This window comes from Eulemur rufifrons, chromosome 19, assembly GCF_041146395.1.
Source record: "Eulemur rufifrons isolate Redbay chromosome 19, OSU_ERuf_1, whole genome shotgun sequence".
Lineage (NCBI taxonomy): Eukaryota > Metazoa > Chordata > Mammalia > Primates > Lemuridae > Eulemur > Eulemur rufifrons.
In genome coordinates this window covers 103,207,946-103,222,246 of record NC_091001.1, presented here as the reverse complement: position 1 = coordinate 103,222,246, position 14,301 = coordinate 103,207,946, and the positions used below count along the sequence as shown (strand labels likewise).

Sequence of the window (14,301 nt, the reverse complement as noted above, 5' to 3'; positions counted from 1 at the left end):
GATATTTGAAAAAGTTAAAAATCAGAATTTCTAAAATTGCTTTAAAATTAATATAATTTAGTGGAAATGTCAGATCCACTAAACCCACTTGACTTTTTTAGTTTCAGTTTTTTTAACATTGAAAAAGATTTTTCTTTTTAATCTTAAATTTTTAACATGTTGAAATACACAAATTATTGAATTTATAAAGTACACCATAATGATCAAATTTATTTATAGAAACATACACTTTTAAAAAAAGTAAGAGCAAGATACAATGATAATTATGCATATTTTAAAGTGTAGGTATAAAATAGGTAACTTAAAATACCTTATGTACTTATTAATATTAAAATATTATTGTTTCATAAAAATATGTAGAAGCAAGAAGCAGTTAACAATTGTTTTCTCCATCAAAAGAAATGGAATAGTTGAGTATGGAAAAAGAAAGGAGGACTTTTATTTACTGTTTCCTTTTTTTTTTTAATCCTTTGTATTTTGTACCATGTCTAGGTACTAACTTTTAAAAATTGAATCACTCAAAAAATGTTAAAAGATTATTTAAAGGGCAAATATAAAAGTAAAAAGGAAAAAATAAAAATTTGGAGAACTCTAACAAATATGTTTTACTAACACAAAGGGAAGAAGTCAATAGAAAATTTAAATTTATTCTACTGATTTCGTTTATAAAAATTTTAAATGCGGTAAAAGATAGAACATTAAATTTTGAGAAATATTTTTATAATTTAATTCTCAAAATCATTTTAAAATTATACAGACTACATCTTACTTTGTTTTATCTTATTTTTTTCTTTGCAAAAATAAGACTGATTTTAAATTCTGACAAATTAGACAACTAAATATCTCAAGAATGATACATAGTAAACGATTAGATGTAAACTTTGTTTTCACTTTTTTGGTTCAAGGAGAAAATACAACGGAGATTAGCAAAGAGGGAAGATACCTTTAAATTCCAGGAGGGCACATAACTATATGCCCCAAGAAGAAAAGTTTATTCAGCATAGTATGTTTAAGACATACCTGTTCGTTGTCATGTTGTTCATTTTTCCATTCAACTACCATTTATTTAATATTTATGTCAAGCACTTTCCTAGGTACTGGGTATACAGCAATAAACAAAATACATAATACATTTGCCCTGACAGGATTAAAACCTAGTGGGGAGGACAGACATATAAGATAAATAAATAAAATACTTAGTATGTTCATAGTCAGGTAAAGAAGGAAAAACTGAAAGCAGAGAAAGAACATATGAATATTAGCAGGAAAGAAAGGCACACTGAGCAGGTGACATTTGAATATATTTATTAGGACAGGGGTACAGGGCAAGTTATACAGATAGCCTAGGAATAAGCATTCTAGGGAAAGAAAGCAAGTGCAAAGGCCCTGAGACAAGGACATGCCTAATATGTCCAAGAAACAACAAGGCCACTGTGGTCTCAGTGGAATAAACAAGGGGAAAACAGTAAAGAGCTTAGGGAGGTAAGAGAGGGTCAAATCATTACAGCCGTTACATACATCAAAGTAAGAATTTTGACTTTTACTCTGAGATGAAAAGTCTTTGGAAGGTTTTAGTTGAGTTGTAATATGCTATGATTTATATTTTAAAGAATTATTCTCGGCCGGGCGCGGTGGCTCACGCCTGTAATCCTAGCACTCTGGGAGGCCAAGGCGGGTGGATTGCTCAAGGTCAGGAGTTGGAGACCAGCCTGAGCAAGAGCGAGACCCCCGTCTCTACTAAAAATAGAAAGAAATTATCTGGCCAACTAAAATATATAGAAAAATAATTAGCCGGGCATGGTGGCACATGCCTGTAGTCCCAGTTACTCGGGAGGCTGAGGCAGAAGGATAGCTTGAGCCCAGGAGTTTGAGGTTGCTGTGAGCTAGACTGATGCCACGGCACTCTAGCCTGGGCAACAGAGTGAGACTCTGCCTCAAAAAAAAAAAAAAAAAAACAATTATTCTGGCTGCTGTGTTCAGAATAGACTGAAAGAGAGCAAGAACTGAAGCAGGGAGGCTAATTAGGACTCTTACAGTAATCCAGGCAAGCTAAAGGTGACAGGATTTGCTTACGGACCAGCTATGGGTTATGAGAAAAAAATAAATGTCAAGGATGTCTCCAAGATTTCTGCCATGATAACTGAAAGAGTGAAGTTACTATTCACTGAAATGAGAAATACTGTGAGAGGAGGTGTTTGGGGGAAAATACCAGGAGCTCTTTCTGGGCCATGTTAGGTTTGAGATGCCTATTAGACATCACGTAAAGATGCTGAGTAAACAATTATGAGTCTCCAGTTCAAGAAAGAGGTCCACAGTCTTCTTTTTTTAATTACATGTATCCAAAAATTATAAGATTTACAAAATTACAGAAGCAATAACAGAGATCTTTAGATTACGAATTTATTATTTTGCCCATTGCATAGATAGGTGGAGTAGTTTAATGACTGTTTCTTCTGAATATGCTGTTATAGCAGGTGGCTGTGTTTTTTAAAAATATCACATGGGCATATCGAGCAAGGATCTTTTCAAACAATAATGGAAATATATAATTTAGGACCTTTCTGATATCTTTATATTCCCTTTAGTCTAAAAGTTTTTTTTAGTAGTGTACACTCTGCCACCAACTATTTTATGTCTATGTAAATGTGTAATGTTTATGTTATCAGAAAAATTTCCCCAAATGATGGCTGACTCTATAAACATTCCATTATGTGACCATGTAAATGGAACTAAAGATCATTTTCACTGCACATTTTGTTTTCCATTTTACTTAACTAAATAAATACAGTTAAATGAATAATATTAACTTAGAGGTTTACATACTTACCGTACTCGCTACTATCAACATAACTTTTTCAAGTTGATTTAATATAAGGTTCTGCTTCTCTTCTCATGCTCACAGTTCTGCAACCAAAAGCATGTTACTGTAAACTGAAGTAACACGGAGATTTATTCTGAGGTTGAATAAAAGCAAGTATTTTTTAGAGCAACTTTTTATCCTTTGAATGTTTTTCTTCTGATCTGAAAGCATTCAACTTTTACATTTTAAGGACAAAGATATAAAAAAAAGGAGCAAGGTGGAGGAGGGATGGATTTCATTTAAAATGTCTTCTACCACAGCTCCCATGCAGCCTCTCCAAATCTGGCTAGGAAGATACAAAAACATAATTCCTACCCTCCAATGTTCTAATTCCAGAGAAAAGAGCTCACAGACTAGAGAGGAAGGGTAAGGTAGTATTTATTTGTGTGCATATGTTGTATATTTGATTGGAGGTATGGAAGAAGGGGTGCTTGAGTGGTGACACTAGCAACAGTAAGTTTTGCATTTGGGGACGTATCATCCCTTTAAGAAAAGCTCTAAAGAGCAAAACAGTGATGGGGCAGTGGCACGGAAAACCACAGTAAGCAGTGTAGGATGTACTAGGAGTTTAAATTGTCACATATTCAATCAGTTCAGAGAAAGAAAGAATCAGCAGTGAGTGGTTGAAAGTGAATATAGCATTTATTAGAGAAAGGATAAAAGTATCCATAAAAGCCTTCTCGGGACTAGGAATAAGACTGGAAGCATATAAACCTGCCCTGGAAATATAAACCTAAGAATAAAATTCAATATTCACACACAGCAACAAAGAACAGGGCAAAAGACCAAGGCTGTGAAGAGAAATCTTGACTGTGATGAGATTTACTGTGTATAAAGATAAAAGAAAAATTCAACATGGAGCTTAGAATGATAAAAAAGAAGGAGGAGGAAAAGTAGGACCTTTGTAGAAAAAAAAGTAAAAGAAACATTTTAATAAAGCTCAAAGGAATAGCATACTCTTGAAAATAATCTAATGCAGGATCCAGAAAAAAAAAATTAAGAAAAAGTCAAACATTCTAGATAGCTATTAATTATTGAATAGTTACTATGTATCAGAGCTGTTATAAGTACATAATATGTATTAGCCCATTTGTTCTTCATAATAATCCCGTGAGATATTATTATCCCCTTTTTGGAAATGAGAATTTGCTCAAGGTCATAAAGCTATTAAAATTTTTTTTAAATATAGCTCTTATGAGACAGGAGTAGAAATTTATTCCTTCATTTACTCAAATAATATCAGTATTTACTAGGGGGCAGGTACTATTCTAGGCACTTGGGATATATTAGTGGGGGAAAAGAAAAGAATTCTGCCTTCAAGGACTTTGTGTTCTATCTAGCAAGGTATAAATTACAGTATGAGAAGGTAATGAGTTGGGGGGTGGGAGGGATTAGAGTAAGATATGGAAATTGAAAAGTGTATGGTGAGGGATGGAAATTAATGAACAGAGCCAATTTTGACATAGTTTTAGCAAGTCTGAGAAGGTTTTCTTGTAATAGCATAATTTAATTCAGTCACATCTATTTTGTGAATTGATACATTTAGTTCTCCTGTCATTGTATGCTGTTTTCTATGCTTTCTTGATGCTTCTTTCTTTCCTTACTTTTTGCTAAATAGCCCATTTTAGTTTTTCTTTGTATATTGTTTTTAAAATTATATTTTATTGTATTGATGGTTACCTTTAAATTATGTATGTCCTACATTTCTCTACCAATCTCCAGCATAGAAAGTAAGCTCCATGAGGCAAGGTTTTATACATGTCTTCTCTATTCTACCACTGAGCCTAACACAATAGTAGTGGTATTAAAGTATATTTGTTGCATGAGTGAATAAATTAATAGTAAGTTTGAACTACCTAATCATAATTCTCCTTTGGAGCCAAATACAGACTCTGAAGAAAGAAAGATTAGAAAGCAAATGCAGAAAAAAGTGGGAAACAATGCTACAGAGGAGAGAGCTTTTATCCCAATCCTAATACTAATGTTTTGACCTTGAAAAGCCTACCGTCCTCTCTACATGTCTATTTTTTTCACCTGATAAATGGGGGGAATGGATTAGAACAGTCATTCATTACCTTTTTAGGTGTCATAGTTCCTTTTCAGAAACAAAAGCTATCAATCTTCACAAAGGATCATATGCATATATCATGAAAAATAACAAGTAGACATATTTTATAAGATCATGAAAACACTTTAATTTGTACATTGTTTTGCGATATAAAAATGAATAAAATATTTTGTAACTTTTAAAGATAATATTTCACACACAACAAAAACCTCTCCACCCCTTTTTAATAAAGAAAGTCCCAAACCCCCAAGCTAGAAGAAAGCATTTATCCAAAGGAAAAAAAAAAACATTTCTAGATGTGAAATATTTTGAAACATGAAAGTCAAAATTCTTCTTTTAAATTCTCCTAACATTTATTTCAGATAAGGATGAAGTTGTTTAAGCCTTGCTTTTCTTGATAAGCCAATCCTGATTGGTCGAATGCATGTCTTAAGAGGTTGTAGTCTTGAAATCCCATGTGAAAAGTGACTTCCTAGAAATATAAGACAGTAAAAGTACATAAAGGAGTAAAAATAACCAATAATTTCTATGCCTAAAAATCTTTACATCTAATTATATTAGCAACATTTACTAAATATTTATTGAATATTTATTATTTATGTGCTAGGCACTGTAATAAGTGCTTTAAATGAACTATGTTATTTAATCCTATCCCCAGTTTTAAAGTGTGGAAACCTAAGCACAGAAAAGTTAAATATCTTGCCCAACACAAAATAGTAACTAAATAAAATCAGCATTTCAGTCAGGCAGTCTGACTTAACAACAGCAACAAAATAACTATATAGGTTTTAAAGCCACCTTGAAGTTATAGCTTTAAACATGTCATTTTTTGGTTATTAGCTAAACAACTGTGTTACATTGTTAATGGTCTATGTTTAGTTTCTAATAAAATTATTGTCAATAATAGAGCCCAGATGTATTCCATCTTTTATGCATTAGTGGAGGACTCTAATTTTGAAGTTTTTATCAAACATCACATATATTATTTTCCAAGAGGTTCAAAACACTTCATGGAGGTACATCTATTACTAAATCAGTTAACTAGACAGATAGGATCAACTACTTTTGATGATTAAATTCAGTACCTCTAATTTTCAGAGTTTTCATTTTTTTAAATAAACTGTGTAGCATATATGTAAAACCAAAAATGCAAATCAGGCTTTAGTGAATTAATAGGATCTTAATATAATAGCACATTATACTCAACACAGTGTAATCAACCCAATGTTAAATCTGACAAAAGGTTAACAGCATGCAGAATCTGTTTATGTACTCATGTAAACATTAATGAAACAGAATAAAAAATTAAACTACATATAAATAGGGAGAAAAACAACTTAACACAAAAATAGCTATTAGTCAATTTATGACAGTTGATTCAACATTAAAATTATAAAATTAATTATAAAAGAGAAAATACCATTGTATTGCTAGATTTTTTTAAACTTAAAAAAAGATTGCTCAAAAAAGACAAAATTGTTAGATTATAACTGATATACCATATTTGTTTATTACAGAGGATTTCAGCAATGTATACTGTGTTACTTCTTCATTATGAGATTATTTTAGAACAAAGTCATGATTAATAGTCTATTTGATTACTTTTTCAAAGTATAGTTTTCCTCCTCTATATTCAAACATCATAGACACTTCTAGCAATTTTGGAAAGGGTGGGAAATTTCTGAACTGTTTTCTGTCAACAGCAGGTCTTCTACAAAGCATATGTCCTTAAACAGTCATTAAGTTATGGTCATGAAATGTACTTTTTTGTCTACTTAAATTTCTTACTTTTTTATTAAATAAATTATGGTGCTTTAATTTTGCTATATACTGGAATAATTTATTTTTGTATTGTTTACTAACTCTAAAAATTCAAGCATACTACCAGAAATTGTCCATTTTATAAAGATCAGTATTTTTAAAAGTCATAAAATTTATTAGTGGTTTTTTTAGAAATCATACTACCTCAATTGTGTTCTAAATTCTTACAACTCAAAGTATAGTCCACAGACTGGCAACATCTGCATCTGCCAGGGAATTTGCCAAAAATTCAGAATCTTAGGACCTGTTCCATAGCTGAAACACAATCCCTTAACAAGATCCCCAGGTGATTCATATACACATTAAAGTTAGGGAAGTATCGGTCTAAATCATATAAAAAGCACCTGGTTGGCCAGGCCTGGTGGCTCACACCGGTAATCCTAGCACTGTGGGAGGCCAAGGCAGGTGGATGATTTGAGCTCAGGAGTTCGAGACCAGCCTGAGCAAGAGCAAGACCCCGTCTCTACTAAAAATAGAAAGAAATTAGCTGGACAACTAAAAATATATAGAAAAAAAATTAGCCAGGCATGGTGGCGCATGCCTGTAGTCCCAGTTACTCGGGAGGCTGAGGCAGAAGGATTGCTTGAGCCCAGGAGTTTGAGGTTGCTGTGAGCTAGGCCAATGCCACAGCACTCTAGCCTGGGCAACAAAGTGAGACTCCGTCAAAAAACAAAAAAAACAAAAAAAACAGCACCTGGTAAACTAGCCGGTTGGCATATGACACAAGCTCAAAACAATTTCAAAATACTGTACTTGCCTTCTCTATACCACAGAGAGAAGAGAGAGAGATAGCAAGAGACAAGAGAGGGGATGCATTGAAGACATTTAGTGGTAGAAACTTTAATTAAGAGAGGAGACGAAATGATGTCAGGTGGGTAGGTATTAAAATATTTCAGGATAACCAGAATCTTTCTGATGCCTTTTTAAATCACACCAAATTAGTTAGGCACCTGCTCCACTTAGGTAGGCATTAAGTCCATGCTTATTAACCCCATGTCCCACTAATCTCCCAACTTTTCCCTTACACTATTGATTTTAACAAGCCTCAGGAAGAGCATTCAACTTTCATATACTTTGAAAGTGAATCCAAGATGACCATCCTAACTATTAAATAATTCTGGCTGACCTCATGTACTATTTTTCGTATTTCACGACAAAAGAGTCACTTTAACTTATGAAGGCAGAATCACATTGTTATGGGTTTAGATATTTTCAAACAACCGTAATATTCATTTTCCAATTTGTACACATACTTTATTTAAATCTTCCTCATATATCCATTTCATTATCACAATTAAAATTATGATGACAACATGAGTATGTGCTCCCTAACTCCCTTTATTCTATATCAAAATATGTTCCTAAACCCAATTTCTTCCTTTCTTTCTGTCCTAGAAGAAGCAAACCCAACCCTTTCCAGGCTAATTCTTGCCACCCTGCTTTTAGACTCATGGGGTATTGGTTCCATCAATGATTTCCTTTATTCAGGAGAGAAGAGACTGACTACCTGTGGGTTTTTGATTTTCCAAGAGCATCAATTAATTTTTAAGATTATTTCATCATAAGCTAAGAGGAAAAGGTACAGTTCTGAAGTGACAATAAAGGTATCAGAGAAAGCATTCTACTGATAATGAGAAACCAGGAAAAATGTTCTGAGAAACAATGCATGACTGAAGATGTTTTGGTAAATATATTTCACCTACAACAATACCTTTTTTAGATCTAATCTTATTGTATAATACCAAAAATTTCTGACCAGACTGTAACTTTACCTAGTTCCCTAATTTTAATCCTACCCCTATGCCACACCCTTGGTACCACAAGTTAGAATGGATGTTAAACATACTGTGTTTTATTCTGATATCATAGACCTCTTAGGCAAAGGGTAAGGTCAGTTGTTTAATCACTCTTTAGTTTTATTTTTTAGTGTAATCAGAAGTATAAATGCCATAGTCAAAAGTCATGTTAACATGCCTAAATGATGCTAATGCTTTTAAATTTAAAAAATAAAATGTCTGTATTAGGAACCCCATAGCAATAAAAGGTATAAAGAACATTGATAATAAATATATAATGGGTAGTGACATCTTATCAATGGAAATCCAACTTAGATAAATGCCTTTTTTAGTTTTGCCAATTAATGTTGCATACATTAGATGTGTATATTAGGCATACACAATACCTGTCTTATCACATAGTTATTTCGATACATCAATGCAAATATTTGAAAACAGTTTTATAGAGTGTATTCCCCAGTAATATTCTCAATAGCATTTTAATTTTTAACCAATTTTTAATTTTTGAAATTTATCAGTAAATAATTTTAAAAAGTACTAAAGGCTGGGCACAGTGGCTCACGCCTGTAATCCTGGCACTCTGGGAGACTGGGGCGGGAGGATCCCTTGAGGTCAGGAGTTAGAGACCAGCCTGAGCAAGAGCGAGACCCCATCTCTACTAGAAATAGAAAAAAATTAGCAGGGTGTGGTGGTACACACTTGTAGTCCTAGCTAGGACTCAAGAGGCTGAGGCAGGAGGGTTGCTTGAGCCTAGGAGTTTGAGGTTGCAGTGAGCTATGCTGACGCCACTGCACTCTAGCCCGTGCGACAGAGTGAGATTCTGTCTCAAAAAAAAAAAAAACTAAAACTATAAGAATGCAATAATCATCCTAGAAGGTATTTTAGAAAAGAACTAAAAACCTCACCTCCTCTCAGTAAATAATTAGAAGTTTCTTCTTTAAATTCATCAGGAAAAGAAGCAGTTCTTTTAGGTAAAGCTTTTTCACAATCTGAAAATAAGAAGTGATATGTTATAGCAAAAAGTAACTTATATAAAAATGTTAACAATATAAACAAATTACTTTTTCAGAAATATTTCCTTCAGTTGGCTCCTAATATTTAGAGAAATTAAGTAGGATTCTTCAAAGCTCCTTTTAAAAATTTAATAACTTGTTTCCTTCAACATCAGTATATCACTTAATGTTTGAATAAACCTTTATGAGAAAACAGTATGCATCAATAAACATTGTCTTACACTTTATCTCTTCTTTTGTGTCAAAATTATATATTTGGCCTATACGGAAAAAAACAGTATTTTTTTTTTCTTTTTTAGGTCATGAGACCATTTTGAAATGGATTTCATACCTTCTCCTGGAGTAGAATAAACTACTTTTTCCTCTGATGTTCTTGGACAGCAATACTCATGAGGAACTTCCTGTTCTCCATTATTGGGAACTATTTTCCATTTAAATAAACTTTGGTGTCTTTTATGCATGTTACAACCTGCCGTAATATCACAGAGTGAGGACGATGCACATATTTTGTTGACTGCTACCATTTTCAAATCTTTTTCTATCTCTGTTTTTACCGCCTTAGCATCATTATTTTCTCCAAAGTAATTTTCTTGTCCATTGTTTGTTTCCACGGTGCTTAGAGTTTCATTTTCCTTACTGATTTCATGAAACATGTGAAGTTCTTCAAGTACTAAATCAAATTGACTCTTCATCTCAAAATCTTTTCCTATTGTCAGAGCTTCTGTTGGTAAACATTTAGCAGTTAAGTCCTGAAAACATTCATTGTTCCCTTCACTCAAACCGGTTTCAAATTGATGATTAACACACAATGTAGAGTCATTCTTCAGATGACAATGCTTTAAATTAGCTAACTCACTTTCTTGTAAAATACTCTCATATTCATTTCTGTCAGCTATGTAATTTTGAATAGCATATTTAGTTTCTTCCACATTTATTTTCTTACTCATTAATGAAACTGACTGTATAGAAAACATGCCATCCGTCTGAAAAAAGCTATCTTTCTCTTCCTTTTCTACTTTAATATTTTTGGGAACTGGGAAACTGTTTGCTAAACTTTGTGCTGTGACTTGTACTTCCTCCTTCAAAATTAAGTGATATTTTTTTCCCTCTATTTCACTTAGCAAGTTCCCAAAATTTGGCTTTTGAGTTATTGTCATTGTATTGGTCTGCTCACTATGTATTATGTCATCCCTTGCTGGTATGACCTGTTGTCTAACATTGCAGAAATCTTCAAATATGCACTTAGAATTAAAGCTATTGATCTTATTATGTTCCTGATTTCTTTCAGTATCCAAATCTTGGTTATGCATATTTACTTCACTATTTTTTTCATTAAAATATCCATGGTTGTTCCACATAATATGAGGACCAGATTTAACATGTGTTTTAATGGTATTAGAACTACAGTGAGCCAAATTTTCCACATTCTTGAGTTGCTCAGAACAATTCATATTATTATAAGTAATTTCTTCCATGTCATCAAAGTCCATTAAAAGAGGAATTTTTTCATATGTTTCAAAAATTGGAGAATATACATTTTTAGTTGTCATATTAAAGGAATTGATGTTTTTTTCCTTGGATTCTTTGAAAATTTCTTCAGTGTTAAGCAGCTTTCTTTTCTTTGGCACAGGTTTTATATTATCTTCTAATAGTCTTGATTCTTCAAGACTTAAAATCTTTTCTAGATACGCAGTATGATTTTCCACCATAATACTTTTTGGATAATTCAAATACACTATCCACTTGAAAATGCATTCCTCTTCTAATTGAAAATCATTTTCAATTCTCATTAGAAAGTCAAAGTTACTGAGCAAAAAAGCTATGTTGGTTTTCAATATGGTATTTAAAGGTTCCGAAACACTGGTTCGTAAACATATGCTTAAAATGTCATTGTTTATATTGATATTCATATTTCTGGTTATTAGACTTTGAACACTAATTTGCTTTTTGCATTTCAAAATTTTATACCAGGTTAAAATACTATTATCTTTTTGATTTCCTGAAATACTTTTAAGGAAATAAAAAATTTCTGTGATGAAATTTTCAAAACTGTTGCTTAAATGAAAGTTTTTTTGTGTATTATCATATCTCAACTGCAACATGTTATTTTCTCCTTCATCATTTAACCAAATAATTTTTATTAAAGCTTTTTGACTACCCAACATTTCCATCATGAGAGGTTTTGCTTTTCCTTTACGTGCATTCACAACTTTTGTGCAGTGGTAATCTTCCTTGCTTGAAAGGTCTATTTCTAATAACGGTAGCCAATTCAATTTATCTCCAGTTTTTTTCACATTTTCACACTTAGTCTTATAATCATTTGTAATCCAACAATTTTCCCTATTTTGTCTGAAAATATGTCTAATGTTACAATCCCAGCTTTGAGATTTTTCCAACCTGGTAGGTATGTAACTGTCCAGGCATGTTTCTGCTTCCTCCCAATTTGCATTTTCTAGTATTATAATGAAATTCTTTTTAAGGTCTCTTACATCACACTTGATACTACTGGAGTTATAGTATTTTGAATTGATCACGTCTTTTTTTTTCACACAAGTATTTTGGCTTCTGAGTGATGGGTGGTTACTTTCATAACATTCAGAAAAAATATTTTCTGTGTCTACAATTTTTTTATCATCCTGTAACTTTTGCTTAACATCAGGTCTATTTTGGGAACGGTTAATGTTTGTGAAATCCCTAACATATGCCTCGTTTTTGTCATTCTTTTTCTTTGCTATTTCCTTTAAATAGACAGAGGACATTTTGCTATTTAAATCCTTTGGAAACTCAGGGACACTTATTGTGCTGCTATCTCTAAAATAGCTGGATTTGGCAATTTCGAAGCTGGGCTGGTTTTGAGATTTTAGTACAGATGATGAAATGTTATTTTCTTTTTTATTTGATGGCATAGCACTGTCAGCTTTACATCTGTTCTTAAGTTCATGAAATGTTGATTTAGTTTCCTTGTAAAAGGTAACATCTAAAAATGGATTTTCTGTATGTCTTATATAACTATTGTCTTTCTGCATATTGTCTCTTTCTCGGACTAAATGTTGCTTTCCATCGAATTTCACTCCGTGTATATCGCGCATGGAGGCGTCGGGCAGAAGCTGACTAACTTTTGCTTTGGCTGTATCACTGCCGTGCACACTGAAAGCCTCTCTGTCGTGAAGTTCTGGTTCAGAAGCCCTTCCAGGGGCCCTGAAATCAGAACCTAAATTTTGTGAGGGAAGAGACTGCAAACAGCCATCCATTTGGAATTTGGAATTTTGGCGTCCTAAAGCACATAGCTTCTCTCCACTGACTGACTTCTCCACACACGAATCTGTGGAGTTATCAAAAATCGCATTTGGTGAAACAAGGAACGCCTTGAAGGGTCTGGGCGACAACTCCCAGGCTTTTTCCACCTCAGACAAGCGGGGCACCAGAGGCAGCCGCCACTCCGCCTCAGAGACACCACCGGGCTCCTCAAGACAGAGACGCTTGCTACTGGGTGGTTGGGAATCCGGGTCCTCAGGAGGCGGCAAAGAGTAGGCAGGCCTCCTGAGTGCGGCAACACGCGGCGTGGGCTGCGTGAGCGACATGACAGCGGATGGAAGAGATCTGTCTGAGGTCCCGTCCGGGCTCCAGGCTCTCTTAAGGCGCGACGCGGCTCCGCCCCGCCCCGAACACCGCCCCAGTCACGCCCCTGACACGCCCCTCCTCAGAGCCCGCCCCGCCCCAAGCCCGCCCCTCCCCGCCCACACCCACCCCCGCGCGCCCCGCGTTGTCTCTCCCTTGAAGCGTGGAACGCTGGAAGCCGTTACTTTGCCTATTTTTAGCTCCTTTTTCTAATGCCAGGGCAGTAGCTAATGTAAATACTTTCTTCCCTCTGGTAGAATTAAGGGGAAAAGTCAGAATCTCACTTTAGCATGGCATGCCATATCCTCACAACTAGGTCCTACCTTAAATTTTTCAGCTTCATTGTTTTTTTACAATGTGCCAAAAGCAGATTGTTTATTTTCTTGCTATTCCATGCATATTCTCGATATTCTTCCGTTTCTCCACCTGGCAAATTCCTATTAAGCCTTTAAAAAATCCTTCCCAAAAGTTATTTCAACTGAAAGTTTCTCTACTTACTCCCTGCTTTATCCAATCCCTGGACAGAATTATTTTCATCCTCATCTGTGTTTCTGTAGCAATTTGTTTCTAACTGTAAAACGCTGAAAACATTTTATTGTATTGAGTTATTCATACATCCCCTCCACTAATCAGGACAAGAATTTATTATATCCCCAATGCCTCCCATTAATGAAAAAAGATGAAATGACTCTACTGTTAATATACATTTGCCAATCCAAATGGATTTTGTGGTCTCTTAGAAGTGCTTCAAGTTTCTTGTTTTTGTTTTATTTTGCTTTGGTTTTATATGTTAAATTGGAGACTTGCTTTTATAATCATATTAAAATACATTTAACATGAAAACTCTGCTGAGCTATACCACAATAAGCCAAAATTGACCTTAAATATTAGTGTTTTTAACATCATTTAAGTTTCATGGTAGGACCAGAAATGTGACACTGCAGTTTTTCTCTTTTACTTCTTTTAATGAATCATTTAAGAAATGAATTAATATGCTAAGCCTAAAACTTTGTTTCACAATGAAAGATAATATAGTTAATAAGAACCACTAACAAAAATATTTAAGCCAAATACAGCAGAGAGGAAAACATCATAACTTACTAAAAATATTTAAAATAAATATGG

General features: G+C 33.8%; 1 protein-coding gene across 1 annotated transcript; it reads right to left on the bottom strand.

Annotated features, from left to right (window-relative positions):
- Nucleotides 1-5,281: 5,281 nt before the first annotated feature.
- RAD51AP2 (RAD51 associated protein 2) lies at nt 5,282-13,139 on the bottom strand. Its single transcript, XM_069494159.1, has 3 exons — nt 9,890-13,139; nt 9,451-9,534; nt 5,282-5,400 (listed from the first exon to the last, which is right to left on the bottom strand). Exons 1-3 carry the CDS (start codon nt 13,137-13,139, stop codon nt 5,282-5,284), a joined length of 3,453 nt encoding a protein of 1,150 aa, XP_069350260.1.
- Nucleotides 13,140-14,301: the final 1,162 nt, after the last annotated feature.

Bases quoted from the DNA above. Each gene is read 5' to 3' on its own strand.
- RAD51AP2 (XM_069494159.1), bottom strand. From the start codon at position 13,139: ATGTCGCTCACGCAGCCCACGCCGCGTGTTGCCGCACTCAGGAGGCCT. The intron at 9,535-9,889 runs GTATGAAATCCA...TCTTATTTTCAG, and splicing joins TTATTCTACTCCAGGAGAAG to ATTGTGAAAAAGCTTTACCT. The intron at 5,401-9,450 runs GTGAGGTTTTTA...TTATATTTCTAG, and splicing joins TAATTATTTACTGAGAGGAG to GAAGTCACTTTTCACATGGG.